This window comes from Urocitellus parryii, chromosome 8, assembly GCF_045843805.1.
Source record: "Urocitellus parryii isolate mUroPar1 chromosome 8, mUroPar1.hap1, whole genome shotgun sequence".
Lineage (NCBI taxonomy): Eukaryota > Metazoa > Chordata > Mammalia > Rodentia > Sciuridae > Urocitellus > Urocitellus parryii.
The window spans coordinates 98,827,341-98,841,122 of NC_135538.1; the positions used below are offsets into that span (position 1 = coordinate 98,827,341).

At 39.0% G+C, this 13,782-nt stretch overlaps 1 protein-coding gene across 1 annotated transcript; it reads left to right on the forward strand.

The window, feature by feature from the left end:
* The first annotated feature begins 478 nt into the window (after positions 1-478).
* Positions 479-12,376, forward strand: LOC113186100 (glutathione S-transferase A4). Its single transcript, XM_026393475.2, has 6 exons — positions 479-565; positions 1,311-1,362; positions 4,290-4,422; positions 6,958-7,099; positions 9,948-10,079; positions 12,254-12,376. Exons 1-6 carry the CDS (start codon positions 479-481, stop codon positions 12,374-12,376), a joined length of 669 nt encoding a protein of 222 aa, XP_026249260.2.
* The last annotated feature ends 1,406 nt before the right edge of the window (positions 12,377-13,782 follow it).

A 13,782-nucleotide genomic window follows, 5' to 3' on the forward strand; every position in this document is an offset into this window, starting at 1 on the left:
TATTAACTTCTGATATCTTTCAGCAAATATCAGAGAATGTCTTTCAAATCTACAGAAATATCTTGATGCCTTGATATGTATAGTTTGTTCTTTTTAAAATTTTGACCTAGTCCATTTATAGAGTATTTTTTTTGCACAATTTAATGACAAATTATAAAGGCTACTAATTCTGCTCATGAAATAGAACATCGCTGCATCATAGAATCTCAAATGTCCCTCCTCAGTTGCAACCCCCTTCTCCTCCCAAGCGGTAACTTCTATCCTGTTTCTGTGATATTTATTTCTTACTTTTCCTCATAGTTTTACCTCCTGTGTTTGAGTCTCTACAGAGTAGGTTTGTTTTATGTGCTTTAACATTGCTATAAATGAAGACATAACATATGGTGTGTGTTAGTTAGTTTTAACTAGTTAGTTAGTTCTTTAAAAGTAATTTTCTTTTTAAAAATTTTCCCCTTTAGGAAACTCTGAGCCAAGAGTCATGGCAGCCAAACCCAAGCTCTACTACTTTAATGGCCGAGGCAGGATGGAGTCCATTCGCTGGCTGCTGGCTGCAGCTGGAGTGCAGGTTGGTTCCTGATTGGGAAGAGGAAGTACGGTATCTGGGTATCTGGGTGGGTGTGCAGTCCCCCTTCCCCCTTCAAAATCCAGGATTGTGCCTTCAAGTTGTATCTACTCTTTCCCTTTCCAACTGTTTTCCTTTTAAGAGATGGGGGGGGGGAGGAAAGGAGTTGGGGATCTGGAAGTGATCTGGAAGCTTTGTAGGAATGAAAGGATCTTAGTGGATCTCAAGATTAAGGAGAGAGAGGAGACCCACATCTGACTCTCATCTTCTCCACTGGGACCAGCTGATGTTGGGGGGTCATTTCTGTCCGACTACAGCACCTCAGTCATGTAATACTCATGGCCACCAGCTGGAACCTTACACCCAGCTAAGTTCATCCCTTAACATTGAATTCCCTCTCCACTGACTTCTCTTAAGTGTCTCAAAATTGTTTTTTGTCGTGCAAGTATAGACTTATGAAGGATCAGGCTGAGGGTCAGGCGAGTGAAGCACCTACAGTGCAGAATTTAGGGAGGCACGGCTTCTCAGACCTTAGCTCTTATGCCCTAGGTGTCTCACTAGTTAGTCCCAGCCTTAATCACATGTCCCCAAACTGCCCTGCTCCTCTTTGAGTCAATATTTACATTCCATCAAGGACCTTGCCTTAAAGACAGTGATCTTAGAATCCTTGCTTCATGAGTGGTGGAGTTGCTGTAGATAGGGAAGTTTGTCATAAAGTTACAATAATGTCTCTCTGTTCTTTATCTAGTTTGAAGAAGAATTTATTGAAACAAGAGAACATTATGAGAAGTTAAAGAAAGGTGAGTCTAGGTTAATTCAATGTTATTAGAAAAAATAGAAACTTGTTTCTGGAAACATTCATTCTGATATAGAACACGGGGCTGGAGAATGTCAGCTATGAGAAAAGGCAAGCACACAGCATGCTGGCTAACATTGATTGATTGGTTCCTCTGTCCCTGGCGTACAGCTAGATGCCTTCTCTGCATCAGCAATTCGGCCTTCACAAATACTCATCAAGGAGGTTATGGTGGGAAACTCAGTTAAGCATGGACTCAGCAGTGCTGAATGCTTAGTGATCCCCTCCCACTGAAGAACACTTTGAGAATTCTTAAATGCTCACCCAGGGGATTTGAGGGGAGGAAGCTTGAGGGAGTATTCTCTACTTCTCATAGTTCACTTTTAATTTTTTTCTCAGATTATCAGAAACCATTTTTATCAAATCATAATAGATAATCCACAATGTAGAACTCAGACGGTGGAAAATATTTGATTTTTTTTTCACTAAATATTGACCAAAGAAAAAGACCTTAATTATTACAATTCCCTAGGAAAATTTCCCACACTGGGAGAAAAGTCTAGCATTTTAATAGTATTTCTTAAGTTTCTAACAGACACAATGTTATTGTCCTTATCAAAGAAAACACAAGCGAGCATCCCCACTGTTGTTGATGAACAATCATGACGTTTGTACAAATTATTTTTAAGAAGGCCGTTCAGCCAGTCGTTAGCAGACTGTCACTGATAAACTGTTTGATTTTGGACAAGACTTTTAACTTCTCTGCCTCTCTGTCTCTTCTCCATAAAATAAAAATAATCTCAGTAGTGGTAGATTACAGTGTACCAGTAGATCTTAGTGACGTGGGGGAAGGTCTGGTTATCCTTTCCCTGATTCTTGTTCAGGAACCTTATTATCGGTTATTCTTCTTTATTTCTGCCTTATTCCACTCCAAGCAAGGAGAGCCCCTGATACAAGTATGGGCTAAATATATACAAATTGAGTAAGTGACTAGCTCCCTATGCCATTCCATGAACATTCTGGCAGGAAGTGCTCCCTAACAGTCTCTGACATACCCAGTCCTTCCTGGGCCTGTGGGGCAGCTATTGCACTGGGAACATTCTCCTGGGCCTTACCGTTGTTTGTGAACAGGAAGCAGGGAGGCACAGCAGAGAGCGCCAGATGAGTCAGAAGGCCCACTTCTGTTGGCCTCGCCATCCCTGAACTGTATGAATTTGGGCAAATCACATTCACATCCCTTGGCCTCGGCAGTGTCTTCTATAAAATGAGGGAATTAAACTAAGCGATATCAAAGACCCTTTCCTGCCCTCTAAATCTGAGATTTAAAAAATCGGCCTAAGATCATCAACTCCTAGAAGTGGGCATCAGTAGTAATTTAATGTTTGTGCCACTCACAAGCAGTAGCACATGCCCAGCTGTTAGGGGTTCATTCAATATTGAACAAATGTGAAAATACCTTCAGAGAATGGAGGCTTTGTATCCTCCCCATTAACAATAGTACTGATATTTCCAAAGCTTTAACTTATTCTTATTCAAAGAAACTGGGTAAGACGGCAGGACAGATACTTACAGATTGGAAAATAGGCTCAGAGAAGTCAAAGACTTGCCTAATTCATCTAAGTAGAAAGAGACACTGGTTCTCAGCAGCTGTCACTGGTTTGGAGGGTATTCTTCCCACAATCTTCTACTGCCTCCCATTGAATCTAATAGGAACACCATTAGAAGTTGGGGGAATCAACCCAGATCTTTGCCAATGCACTAGTGAAGTCTGATTCCTATTCTAGATAACATTTCTTACAACAATGTGCAGATATTGTAGAAATTCAATAGCTATTCATTTCTTCAAGACTCCATGAAAAGAGCACCATTTAGAATCTATCTCAAATGCACTGTAGTCATATGCTGCTCAATGATGTTTTGGTTGACAATGGACCACATATATAATGGTAGTCCCCTACGATTATATCGCCTAATGAGATCATAGTCATCTTAGGTTGTACAGGTATACTCTATGATGTTCATACCATGATAAACCTGCTTCACAGTGCAGTTCTCAGACTATATTCCCATCATTGAGCAGTGCTTGACTTATGTATGTAGGCAATTAGTTACAAAAAAAAAAGAGAATTTAATTTTTATTTCACTGGATATTATTGGCAGTGTTTGTCTTTTACATATCTCATTTTTATCTTCTCAAAATCCTCCTAGATAGACACTACTGCTATTTTAGAGACAGGAATCTCAAGTTTAGATAAGTAATTTGTCCAAAGTCACATGGCTGAAGGGGGCTGAAGCTGATATTGAACCCAAGTGTGCCTGGGTTCTTGCTGTCATGTCCATTATGCAGCTGTGGATGCTTTGCATGAGACCAGATGTACTTTGGGAAGAATGCAGAATCCCAGACTCCTTCCCTGAGGAATGGGGAGGGCATTTTTTAACAACCCTCACCACAGATTTATTCAGCCTAAATGTTGAGAACCAGAAACACTTATACTCTAATACAGTTAATGTGGAAAGTCTTTAAAAATCAAGATTGATCAACACACAAAAATACAATAAAATGCATTTAAAATTTTGTCTTTTAAAGATCTCATTTTATCTTTCCAAAATATTGCTGGAGGGCTGGGGTTGTGGCTCAGAGGTAAAGCACTTCCCTACCATGCATGAGGCACTGGGTTCCATCCTCAGCACCACATAAAAATAAAATAAAGATATCGTGTCCACTTATAACTAAAAAATGGCTCCCTACCTAAAATGGTGAATCTGATGCCAAAATATTGCTAGATAGACACTATTGCTACTGCAGCAAACAGTAGGCATTTCCTCAATTACTGGGATCTGTAACTCATCACTTTGGCTGAAAACCAAAAATCACTCAGTGGACTATCCTTCGTCAAAGAATGTCTTACCCTTTCTTTGTTCAAACTACAGACGGATGCCTGCTTTTTGGCCAAGTGCCTTTGGTTGAAATTGATGGAATGATGCTGACACAGACTAGAGCTATCCTCAGCTATCTTGCTGCCAAGTACAACTTGTATGGAAAGGACCTGAAGGAGAGAGTCAGGTACCATACTGTTCATTCCTGTACTTGAGTTTTGTTCAAGCTTCTTTTAGTGCTGCATCAACTGAGACCTAGTTCAAGTGTACCTCTCAGCCTGGACTGAAAGGAGAAAGCTAGGGGGACAATGGGGACATGCTGTGCTAGACCTGGTATGTCTTATGTAGAATTTTGAACAAATATTCCACATCTCCCCTTGTTTGTGCGTGTACTTCATAGTGGTCTGCATGTAGCATTCTCATATTCTCTACTAGCAACATATGTTTTCAGAAGATGACTTGGTAAATGATTCTACATAAAGGTGGAAATAGCTGGTTTGGCAAATAAATAATGAGCATTTTATCAATGATCTATTTATCATAAGCAACACTGTATAACATATCATCTTGATACAGTGATTTGGGGCTGGGGTATAACTCAGTGGTTATAGCATGCCCTACATTTAATCTCTGGTGCTTCAATATAAAGAAAGAAGGTGAAACAGAACAACTTAAAGCAATAAGCATTTATTATTGCTCACTTGTCTATGGGTCATCTTAGTGGTTGGTTTTTCTGGGCCACACTTGACTTACCCCAACAGGCCTCAGTCATATGATGTGGTCAGCCAAACAGTAGCCATGTGTCTCTCGCTTTGGGTGTTGGCTGACTTTTGGGGGGAGAAAAGGGCCATGTGTCTCTCATTCTTTCATCTTGAGCTTGTCCTCCTCATGGTAGGTAGGCAGGGTTCTGAGAGGAAGAGTGAAAGTACACAGACTTCTTAATTTCTGGGCTCAGAACTGGTTCCTCACCATTTTCACCTCATTTTATTAGTCAGAGAAGGTCACAGGGTCAGCCTGGGAAATAGGCCTCACCTCGGATGGGAGGAGCTGCCAAGACTCCTCATATATCTATTGGAGGGTGAAGGATTGCCGCCATCCCCCACCTCCCATCTATGTAACATAAGCATCTTCTCTGCGGTCCACCTTGCTAGCCCTAACAGAGGATGATTGGATTATTAGCCCCAAAGAATAGTTTCATGGTGAATAAGTAGACTTAAGACAAAACAAAGACTTGCAACTATAAAACTTTATCTGGATTTTGGGTCAAGTGGCCTTTTCTTTGGTTCCTAAAATCTTATTACCATAAATGTGGAATGGTAGGATGGTTAGTATACATAGAAGACAAGCTAGAACAAAGCCAAGTTCAGTGTTTAGAAAAAGGAGAGCAAGTGCATAAAGTAGAAATGTACAAAGTCCATAAAAAGGAAAAGCCCACCCAGCTTTCCCACCTCTCCATCTTTAAGACAGGTTTGTCATTACAGCCTGCAATCCCAAACATACATGGCCTAGGGAGCAATGTCAAACTGTGTGAATGAAGCCCTCTGTAATCATGTAGATAAGTATTTATATGCAAAAGCAGTCTCTTTCTCATTGTTTTGATGTGTATTTTTCATTGTTTTCTTTCCTTTAAGATGTGTGCGCTTAGCTACAGACAAAATCATTGATATTATTTCTTTAGATTAGGCATAGACTATAATAGACAAGTGGGTCAGATGGCAATCTAACATGGAAGAAAAATGATTTGTAATCCAAATTCATTATTCTTTTGTGTGCTGTTAAAAGCAAAGATAGACTACAGAAAATCATTAAACTAAATTTTTTGAATACTTGACACATAATGGGGGATACAAGGACCATCAGTAGAGCAAACTGCCACAGCAACCCAATGCACTAGTTGGCCAGTAAATAATTGTGATGCATCTACTTTTATTGGTTTTTTAAAAAATGTCTTTTAGGGCTGGGGATGTGGCTCAAGCGGTAGCGTGCTCGCCTGGCATGCGTGCCGCCCGGGTTCGATCCTAAGCACCACATACCAACAAAGATGTTGTGTCCGCTGAGAACTAAAAAATAAAAAATATTAAAAATTCTCTCTCTCTCTCTCCTCTCTCACTCTCTCTTTAAAAAAAAAAAACCAAGTGTTTGTTTGTTCGTTCTTTCTTTCTTAAAAAAAAAAAGTCTTTTAAAAGAGTGCTTTTCAATGAAAAAAAAAATTAAAGGGAATGAAAACCAAACTGTTTATGTGACCTGCCTAGCTTTCTTAGTTTCCAGGTCTATGGAAGACCTGTTAAATAATTTATCTCCTCTAAATTGATGAGAAAGTTCTAGTATTAAAAGTTTTGTACTTTTGATAAACTTATGAGTTCAGTTTTTAAAACCATTATAATCCAAGCATTTGCTTATGGCAGATTTCAACTTAAAGGCATCCATCAATTCTGTTTTTTAAATTGGTGCATTTAATTGGTGCATTATTTATCAGGATAGTGGATTTTATTGTGGTAATATTTATGTGTACATACAACTGTGATTTCATCAATTTTTTTCATACATCCTTATATTCAATAAACATTTCCAGAGACCCTACTACATTACTTGGCTGGATCTGGTACCCAAAGTTACTGATGAGAATGGAAGCTTAAGGGAAGAATCAAAAATTGTTTGTTCCAATGATTATTTAATATACCATGGAGTGTTAGACCAGGAAACCATGTATCTGTTTTGTCAGGATTGACATGTACACTGATGGCACCCTGGACCTGATGATAATGATTGCGCGAGCTGCATTCCAACCCCCCAAGGAGAAAGAGGAAAATTATGCTGAAATTATGAAGAAAGCTAAAACCCGTTACTTCCCCACCTTTGAAAAGGTAAGCTGTAGGAACCCAGAGCTTTTGTTTCTCCTGTCACAAAGAATACTTAAAGAGTCAGCATCTGAAAAGCCAAGAGGATCAAAACTTTAGTGAGGATTCTAGAACAAACAACAGGTGAAAAACAGAATTGGAATAAGGCAAGTGCAATTTTCTCTTCTGATTTTTAAAAATAAGCCATCAGCCCAAAGAGTCACCACTTGAATTTGCTGTCAAGGTGCATTTTTAGGCCTAGTAGCGGACAGTAATTGTGCCTCAATCAAAAGACAAAAATCTGTTAAACTTAAAACTTTTCTGAAGCCATTCTGTCATGAGTGTGCAGCTGGTAAAGGTCCAAACCTCCAGGGCAGCCTGGGCAACAAGAAAAACTTGACAGTGTAACTTCCATTGTTATGCCAGATTCGTGGGACCCTAATAGACCTCCAGGAGCTGAATCTGATGCAAGCAAACAAGAGTCTTTATTGCAAGCTGGAGCCTGGACTCACAACCGTTCCCATTCCTGATGCAGAGGTCCCAGGGATCTTTGTTCAGTGAGATTTTTTAGGTTTTGGGGGATACTCTATACATCCCAACATCACAGCAAATCATTCCATACTTCGGGAAAATCAAACAACAACTCTTAAACATCGATTAGCATATTCAATGCCGGGAACAAGTTGGGTAGGGGTGATTGGTTAGTACAATAGGGGGATTCATTTGAACTAATTGGTTTCTGCCATGAGGGGTGTACGTGTTAAACTACATGGTTTCCTAACATGTTATCAACCACCATAAACTACTTGGGGGTCATCTTGCATTCCAGGTATTTTCCCTGTCTTATGCTGGTTGGAGGTTGCTAGGAGGGTTGCTATGGGTCCTCACCTAGCCTAACTGAGTCAGGGACACCTGGCGCCTCAGACCTCTCCTGATATTTACAGACAAACAACTCAGCAGGGTGGGTATGTGCTTAGAGTGCTCTGTGGGTTTTTCCAATGGCAAGGGTCACACCCTTCCTTGGACAGGCTTTGCTCTGAGGTAGAGGCTGGTTTCTCAAAAATGGAGTCACATTAGTTTCTCACCATAAATAAAGGTTTTGTTGGACAATAGAGTTTTGCGGCATATATTCTCAGCCTTAGTCTTAGGAGAGATTGACTTAAAAATGAGTAAACTATAGTGAAGAATTCTGTTAGCACCGCAGAGTTCTAGGTAAGCAAATTCTGGTAATCTAGGGACAAAGTATAGCACGGTTGAAATACCTTCCATTTAAAATGAGTAAATGATCATTTGAGTTGTAGTATTCAGTGGGCTATGCCTTACTACAGATTTTGAAATCAGCAAATGGCTTACTTCCCAAAACATTTAAAAATTGTTCATTCAAATCAGGGTTGAATTTAACTCCATTTCTTGCAATTAGTACATTTCTTAAGTTTCCTAATATAATGATCACTTGCCTGCTTTTATTCTTCCTTTTCTCTCTTTTTTTTTTTCCCCTATTACATTTGTCCTGGAGTTTCTTTCAGGCTGGATTTTAGTCCTAAATATCTTGTAAATTGGAAGTTAGGATTAGAAGGTCGATCACGTTCAGATTTAATTATTGTGGCTAGAATACTTCCTAGGTGGTGTTGTGTAGGTCATCGGAAAGCACAAGCTACCTGATTGCTGTTCTTATGATGTTAACATGATTAATAATAAATGCCTAGATACATTGATTTATTAGTGGATACAAAAAAATGTTCAAACCTCCATCCTATTAGTCTCTCTTCATTTATTAGCTGGAATATTTTGTATAAAAAGAATCTCTGTCTCATAATACATTTGGTTACTCTGGGATGTGGTTTATGTAGGCAAGGAAGATAAATGCTTAATTCTTTTTATTTTCCACTTGAAAGAAATTAACTACTGGGGCTGGGGATGTGGCTCAAGCGGTAGCGCGCTCGTCTGGCATGCATTCGGCCTGGGTTTGATGTTGTGTCCACCGAAAACTAAAAAATAAATAAATAAATATTAAAATTCTCTCTCTAAAAAAAAAGAAGGGAAAAACTCATTGATGAGTTTATTGAAAAAAATAAATTAACTACTTAGCATTTTCTAAACAGAACAATGAGTTTATTATTATTTTGTTCCTGCTTTTGTCCATTATAGTATCATATACCATTATGATACTATTTATCATCATAAGTTATTTATTTAATTACCAAGCCATCTTGATCTTCTGATCAAGAATACATATTCTAGAGGCTGCTGGTAGGCAAGTTATTCTTTCTGGGGCTTTGAAGAGATCTTTTTTTCTGTGAAGACAATGGTCCTGAGCAGAAAACGAACCCTGCTTCTCTGATGCACTGAGATAACCAAAATACCTTTGACAAAATCTAAAAATATTGTGGAGTAACCCATATTTTATGCATCTTCCGTTCAAAGATTCCCCATAGAGATTATTTATATTCATTTTTCTAGTAAAAAAAAAATGAGCTTTTTTTGTGGCTGAGGTTTGGGCTGCTGCTATCCCATTGGTGACTTCTTTCCACCTGTGGTACAGCAGTCAGGTGCTAGCTATGTGGCTTTTGTGATTCCCTGTACTGGTGGGTATAGTTTTACATAACCACCTACCTCCAAGCTTGTAACAGGAGCCCAGTGTTGGCACTTCACCATCTAAGGGACCTTGACAATCACTGACCAATTTCCAAAAAGATTGTGCCAATTTTCAACTTGTAAAAGGGTGTTGGTTACAACCTATTCTTGCCAGCATTGAAGATTATCAGTAAATCTGATCAGTGTGAAGATTTTATGCTTTTTAAGGTGTTTAGCCAGGCAAAATAGTCTTTCTAATTCCATTTGGTAATCTTTTTCTTTCCTTTCTTTCTTTCTGTAGATTCTGAAAGACCATGGAGAGGATTTTCTCGTTGGCAACAAATTCAGCTGGGCAGATATACAGCTGTTAGAAGCTATTTTAATGGTGGAAGAACTTGATGCTCCTGTCCTCTCTGACTTCCCACTGCTAAAGGTACTACATTAACATCCCCAAGAAGCCCAGGAAAACATGAGCAGAAACAATGACAACAAAATGTGTCTCCAGGTCAATCTCAATACTATTTCAAAATTATTATTTTTTTCAGTCTGGTCATTTTCTCTTGCTTACTCTATAGGGTCTGTTAGGAGATAAAACCTTATGATGGGAAAAATAGATGTTTTGATTTCTAGCATAAAAATTAGTACTTTCTTCTTGTTTTCTTTTTATGCTTTGAGCATTTTTTTTTTTTCCTGATGAAACAAGACTAACAAGCCTGCCTTTGTAGCTTTCCTCTCCAGCTCCTACCAGACAGTCCTGCCCACTTTTAGTCCCGCTGAGCCTGAGCCCTACACAGTCCCTCCATTGCTCAGAGTGAAGTGTGTATGTGGCACTGCTGTCCCTATCGCATTGTCTGACCCTCAGACAGAAGCCTGTCACTGAGGCCCTGACCCAGACTCTGCTCGATTCCTTAGAAACATCTTGTCTCATGGGTGACTGTGGGTTTTATAATTTAAGAATAGAATTTTTACTTTTTTTTTTGAGAGAGAGAAAGAGAGAGAGAGAGAGAGAGAGAGAGAGAGAGAGAGAGAGAGAGAGAGAATTTTTTTTTAATATTTATTTTTTTTTAGTTTTCGGCAGACACAACATCTTTGTTGGTATGTGGTGCTGAGGATCGAACCCGGGCCGCACGCATGCCAGGCGAGCACGCTACCACTTGAGCCACATCCCCAGCCCTCTTTTTTTTTTTTTTTTTTTTTTTTTTTTTTTTTTAAGAGAGAGAGAGAGAGAGAGAGAGAGAGAATTTTTAATATTTATTTTTTAGTTTTCGGCGGACACAACATCTTTGTTTGTATGTGGTGTTGAGGATCGAACCCAGGCCGCACGCATGCCAGGCGAGCACGCTACCACTTGAGCCACATCCCCAGCCCCAATTTTTTCTTATTATAAAAGAAATGCAAGTTCATGTAGCTATGATATACATTTGCCTTAATCAAAAGAAGAAAAGGGGAAAAAAAGATTTATAATCCCTCCAGCCAAATGTTACTGGCATGAGGGCATGAGACTTCCTGATCTATTGTTATTATTTTTCTTAAAATAGGATTATGCCAAATATTGCTTTGTGGCTTGCTTTTAAAATTCTTTTCAATTATAAACAAATTTTCTTCTGCAATACTTTTATTTTCACTGGGCAATGGAATAATTTTTTTTTTGGAAGAATGAAAGCTATATAAAAAGGGCATAAATTGAGAAGTCTCATTTCCACCACTGCCATCCCATTTTCCTGTCTCCGTAATCATTTTTACAGAATTTTGCATATCCTTTCAGTGCTCCTATTTATGCAGATATCAGCAAATATGAAAATATATTTTTGTTTCATCCTCCACTTTCGTATACTCTATATAAAGTACTATATATTCTGTTCTGCTCCAGTTTTTTTTTTTTTAACTAAAAAATACATTCCAGAGATGTTCCCCATCAACACAGGGAACTTCTGTTTCTGTTTCTTGTTATATAATATAATTTTAAATTGCTGACTTATATTCCTTGTAGAAATATAATTTATATACATATCACAATTTGTTTATGTAAACAATTCCCCTTCCTGAATATAGATTATTTTCTGTTAAAATTCTGATAACTATTTTCCTTGCTCACAACCCTACTTATTCTCGTATAATAAATTCCTACAACAAGAATTGATAGGTAAAAAGTATGAATATGTTATAGTTTTTTTTTTTTTTTTTAAAGAGAGAGTGAGAGAGGAGAGACAGAGAGAGAGAGAGAGAGAGAGAATTTTTAATATTTATTTTTCAGTTCTCGGCGGACACAACATCTTTGTTGGTATGTGGTGCTGAGGATCGAACCCGGGCCGCACGCATGCCAGGCGAGCGCTACCGCTGAGCCACATCTCCAGCCCCTGTTATAGTTTTTGATATGCACTGCCTGAGTGTGACAATGTCTTTTTATTAAGATAACTCATGCTCAGTACACTGCAATGGCATCGCTCTCCCAGGAACATCCAGAAATGCATTGAAGGATTGACCCTGTTTCAATACACCAGGCTCTGCATACTAAAGTCTAAGCATCGTCCTCTTGTGACAAAGTTCTGATTTTTCTTAAAGGTCATGAGATCTATGGAGGCCCTGATTTTACTATTTCTTGTTCAGGCATTTAAAACAAGAATCAGCAACATTCCTACAATTAAGAAGTTTCTCCAGCATGGGAGTCAGAGGAAGCCGCCCCCAGACGGCCACTATGTTGAAGTCGTCAAGACGGTTCTTCAGTTCTAATGGCAGCAGGTCTCGGGTGGCTTCAGATCCACTTGCAGCATCAGTGCATGCCAGCTATGGGCACACCAGAAACATACTGTAAATTCTATGAGTGAAACATCTAAAAAGAACAAACTATGCTGCCATCAACAAATGCTAATTAAATGCAGAATAAAACCATTCTGTATGTGAGGTTTTTCTTCAGTTTGTCAATTGTGGATGGAGGTCTAGAATTTTTATGAAGTCAATGTTCTGCATAAATAAATAGGAGGCAGACATATTCAAGGCAGGGAACTACATGCAGCACTCTTCATGCTGTCTGCATCAAGATTCTGACCACTGGGGGAAGAGTGACCACACATTTAGGGGAACAGGATCTCTCTAACACCCACACTGATTTCTGAAAAAAAAAAAAAGTGCCAAAGGGTGAAGTGGGATTAGCTGGTTCTACTTAGTAAGTCCTAGGGGGAAGTAAGGAGGAATGGGAATGTCCAGGCAACCCTATTTTGAAACTTTGAAGAAAAAAAAAAAAAACTTGAATAACTAGATGACACTTTTCCACCAAAGACTGGGTTTTGCTTTGATAAAAAACAAACAAACAAACAAACAAACAAACAAACAAAAAACCCAGATAGCACTGAGATTAAGATATAACCAATGAATATTCCCTTATACAACTTGACCATAATATTCCTCAGCCTTGATATATTTTCTTTCAGGACTATTGTGTTCCCAAGTTGTATGATTTGGAATTCAGCCCCACATAGGGCTCATTTGATTGGGGGGATAGAAGAGCTGGTTTAGCGATGGAGCTTCTCTTAAGGACAACGATACAGGCACAATTGTGGTTCTTGGTGGTGTCTGGTCTGGAACAAATCTCCTGCCAGTGGTTTAGAGTACATGACTCTATCTGCTCCAAATCTCGCTGGGACATTCTGTCAATTTCTGATCGTGTATCTGGGTACATATCCTTACTTGTAAAATGATCTGATGACACCAGATTGCATGGCATTTCCTCAGGGCATGACCTAGTACATGAGATCCTGCCCCATTCATTATTCTTTTCCTTTCTTCCGACAATGGATTGATCAACAGAATTATGACAAACCTGGGCATTCACCATTCCCTTTGTTCCAGTCCACATGAACCTAAGTTCCTGCTCCCATCCTGTTTTCTGTATTAGTTGTGTCATTATAATGAGGTACCCAAGACAATTAATTTATAAAGAGAAAAATATTAATTTTGGCTCACAGTTCTGGGTGTTCTAGTGCAAGACCAAGTGGCTTCATTGCTTTGTTGAGGATGGTATATCATGGTGGAAATGTGTGGTGGAGCAAAGAGAGGAAGGATTGGGATTCTACAATCCCCTTTGGGAGCACACCCTCAGTGACCCAAGGGCTTCCCACTAGGTCCCTCCTCCTAAGGGT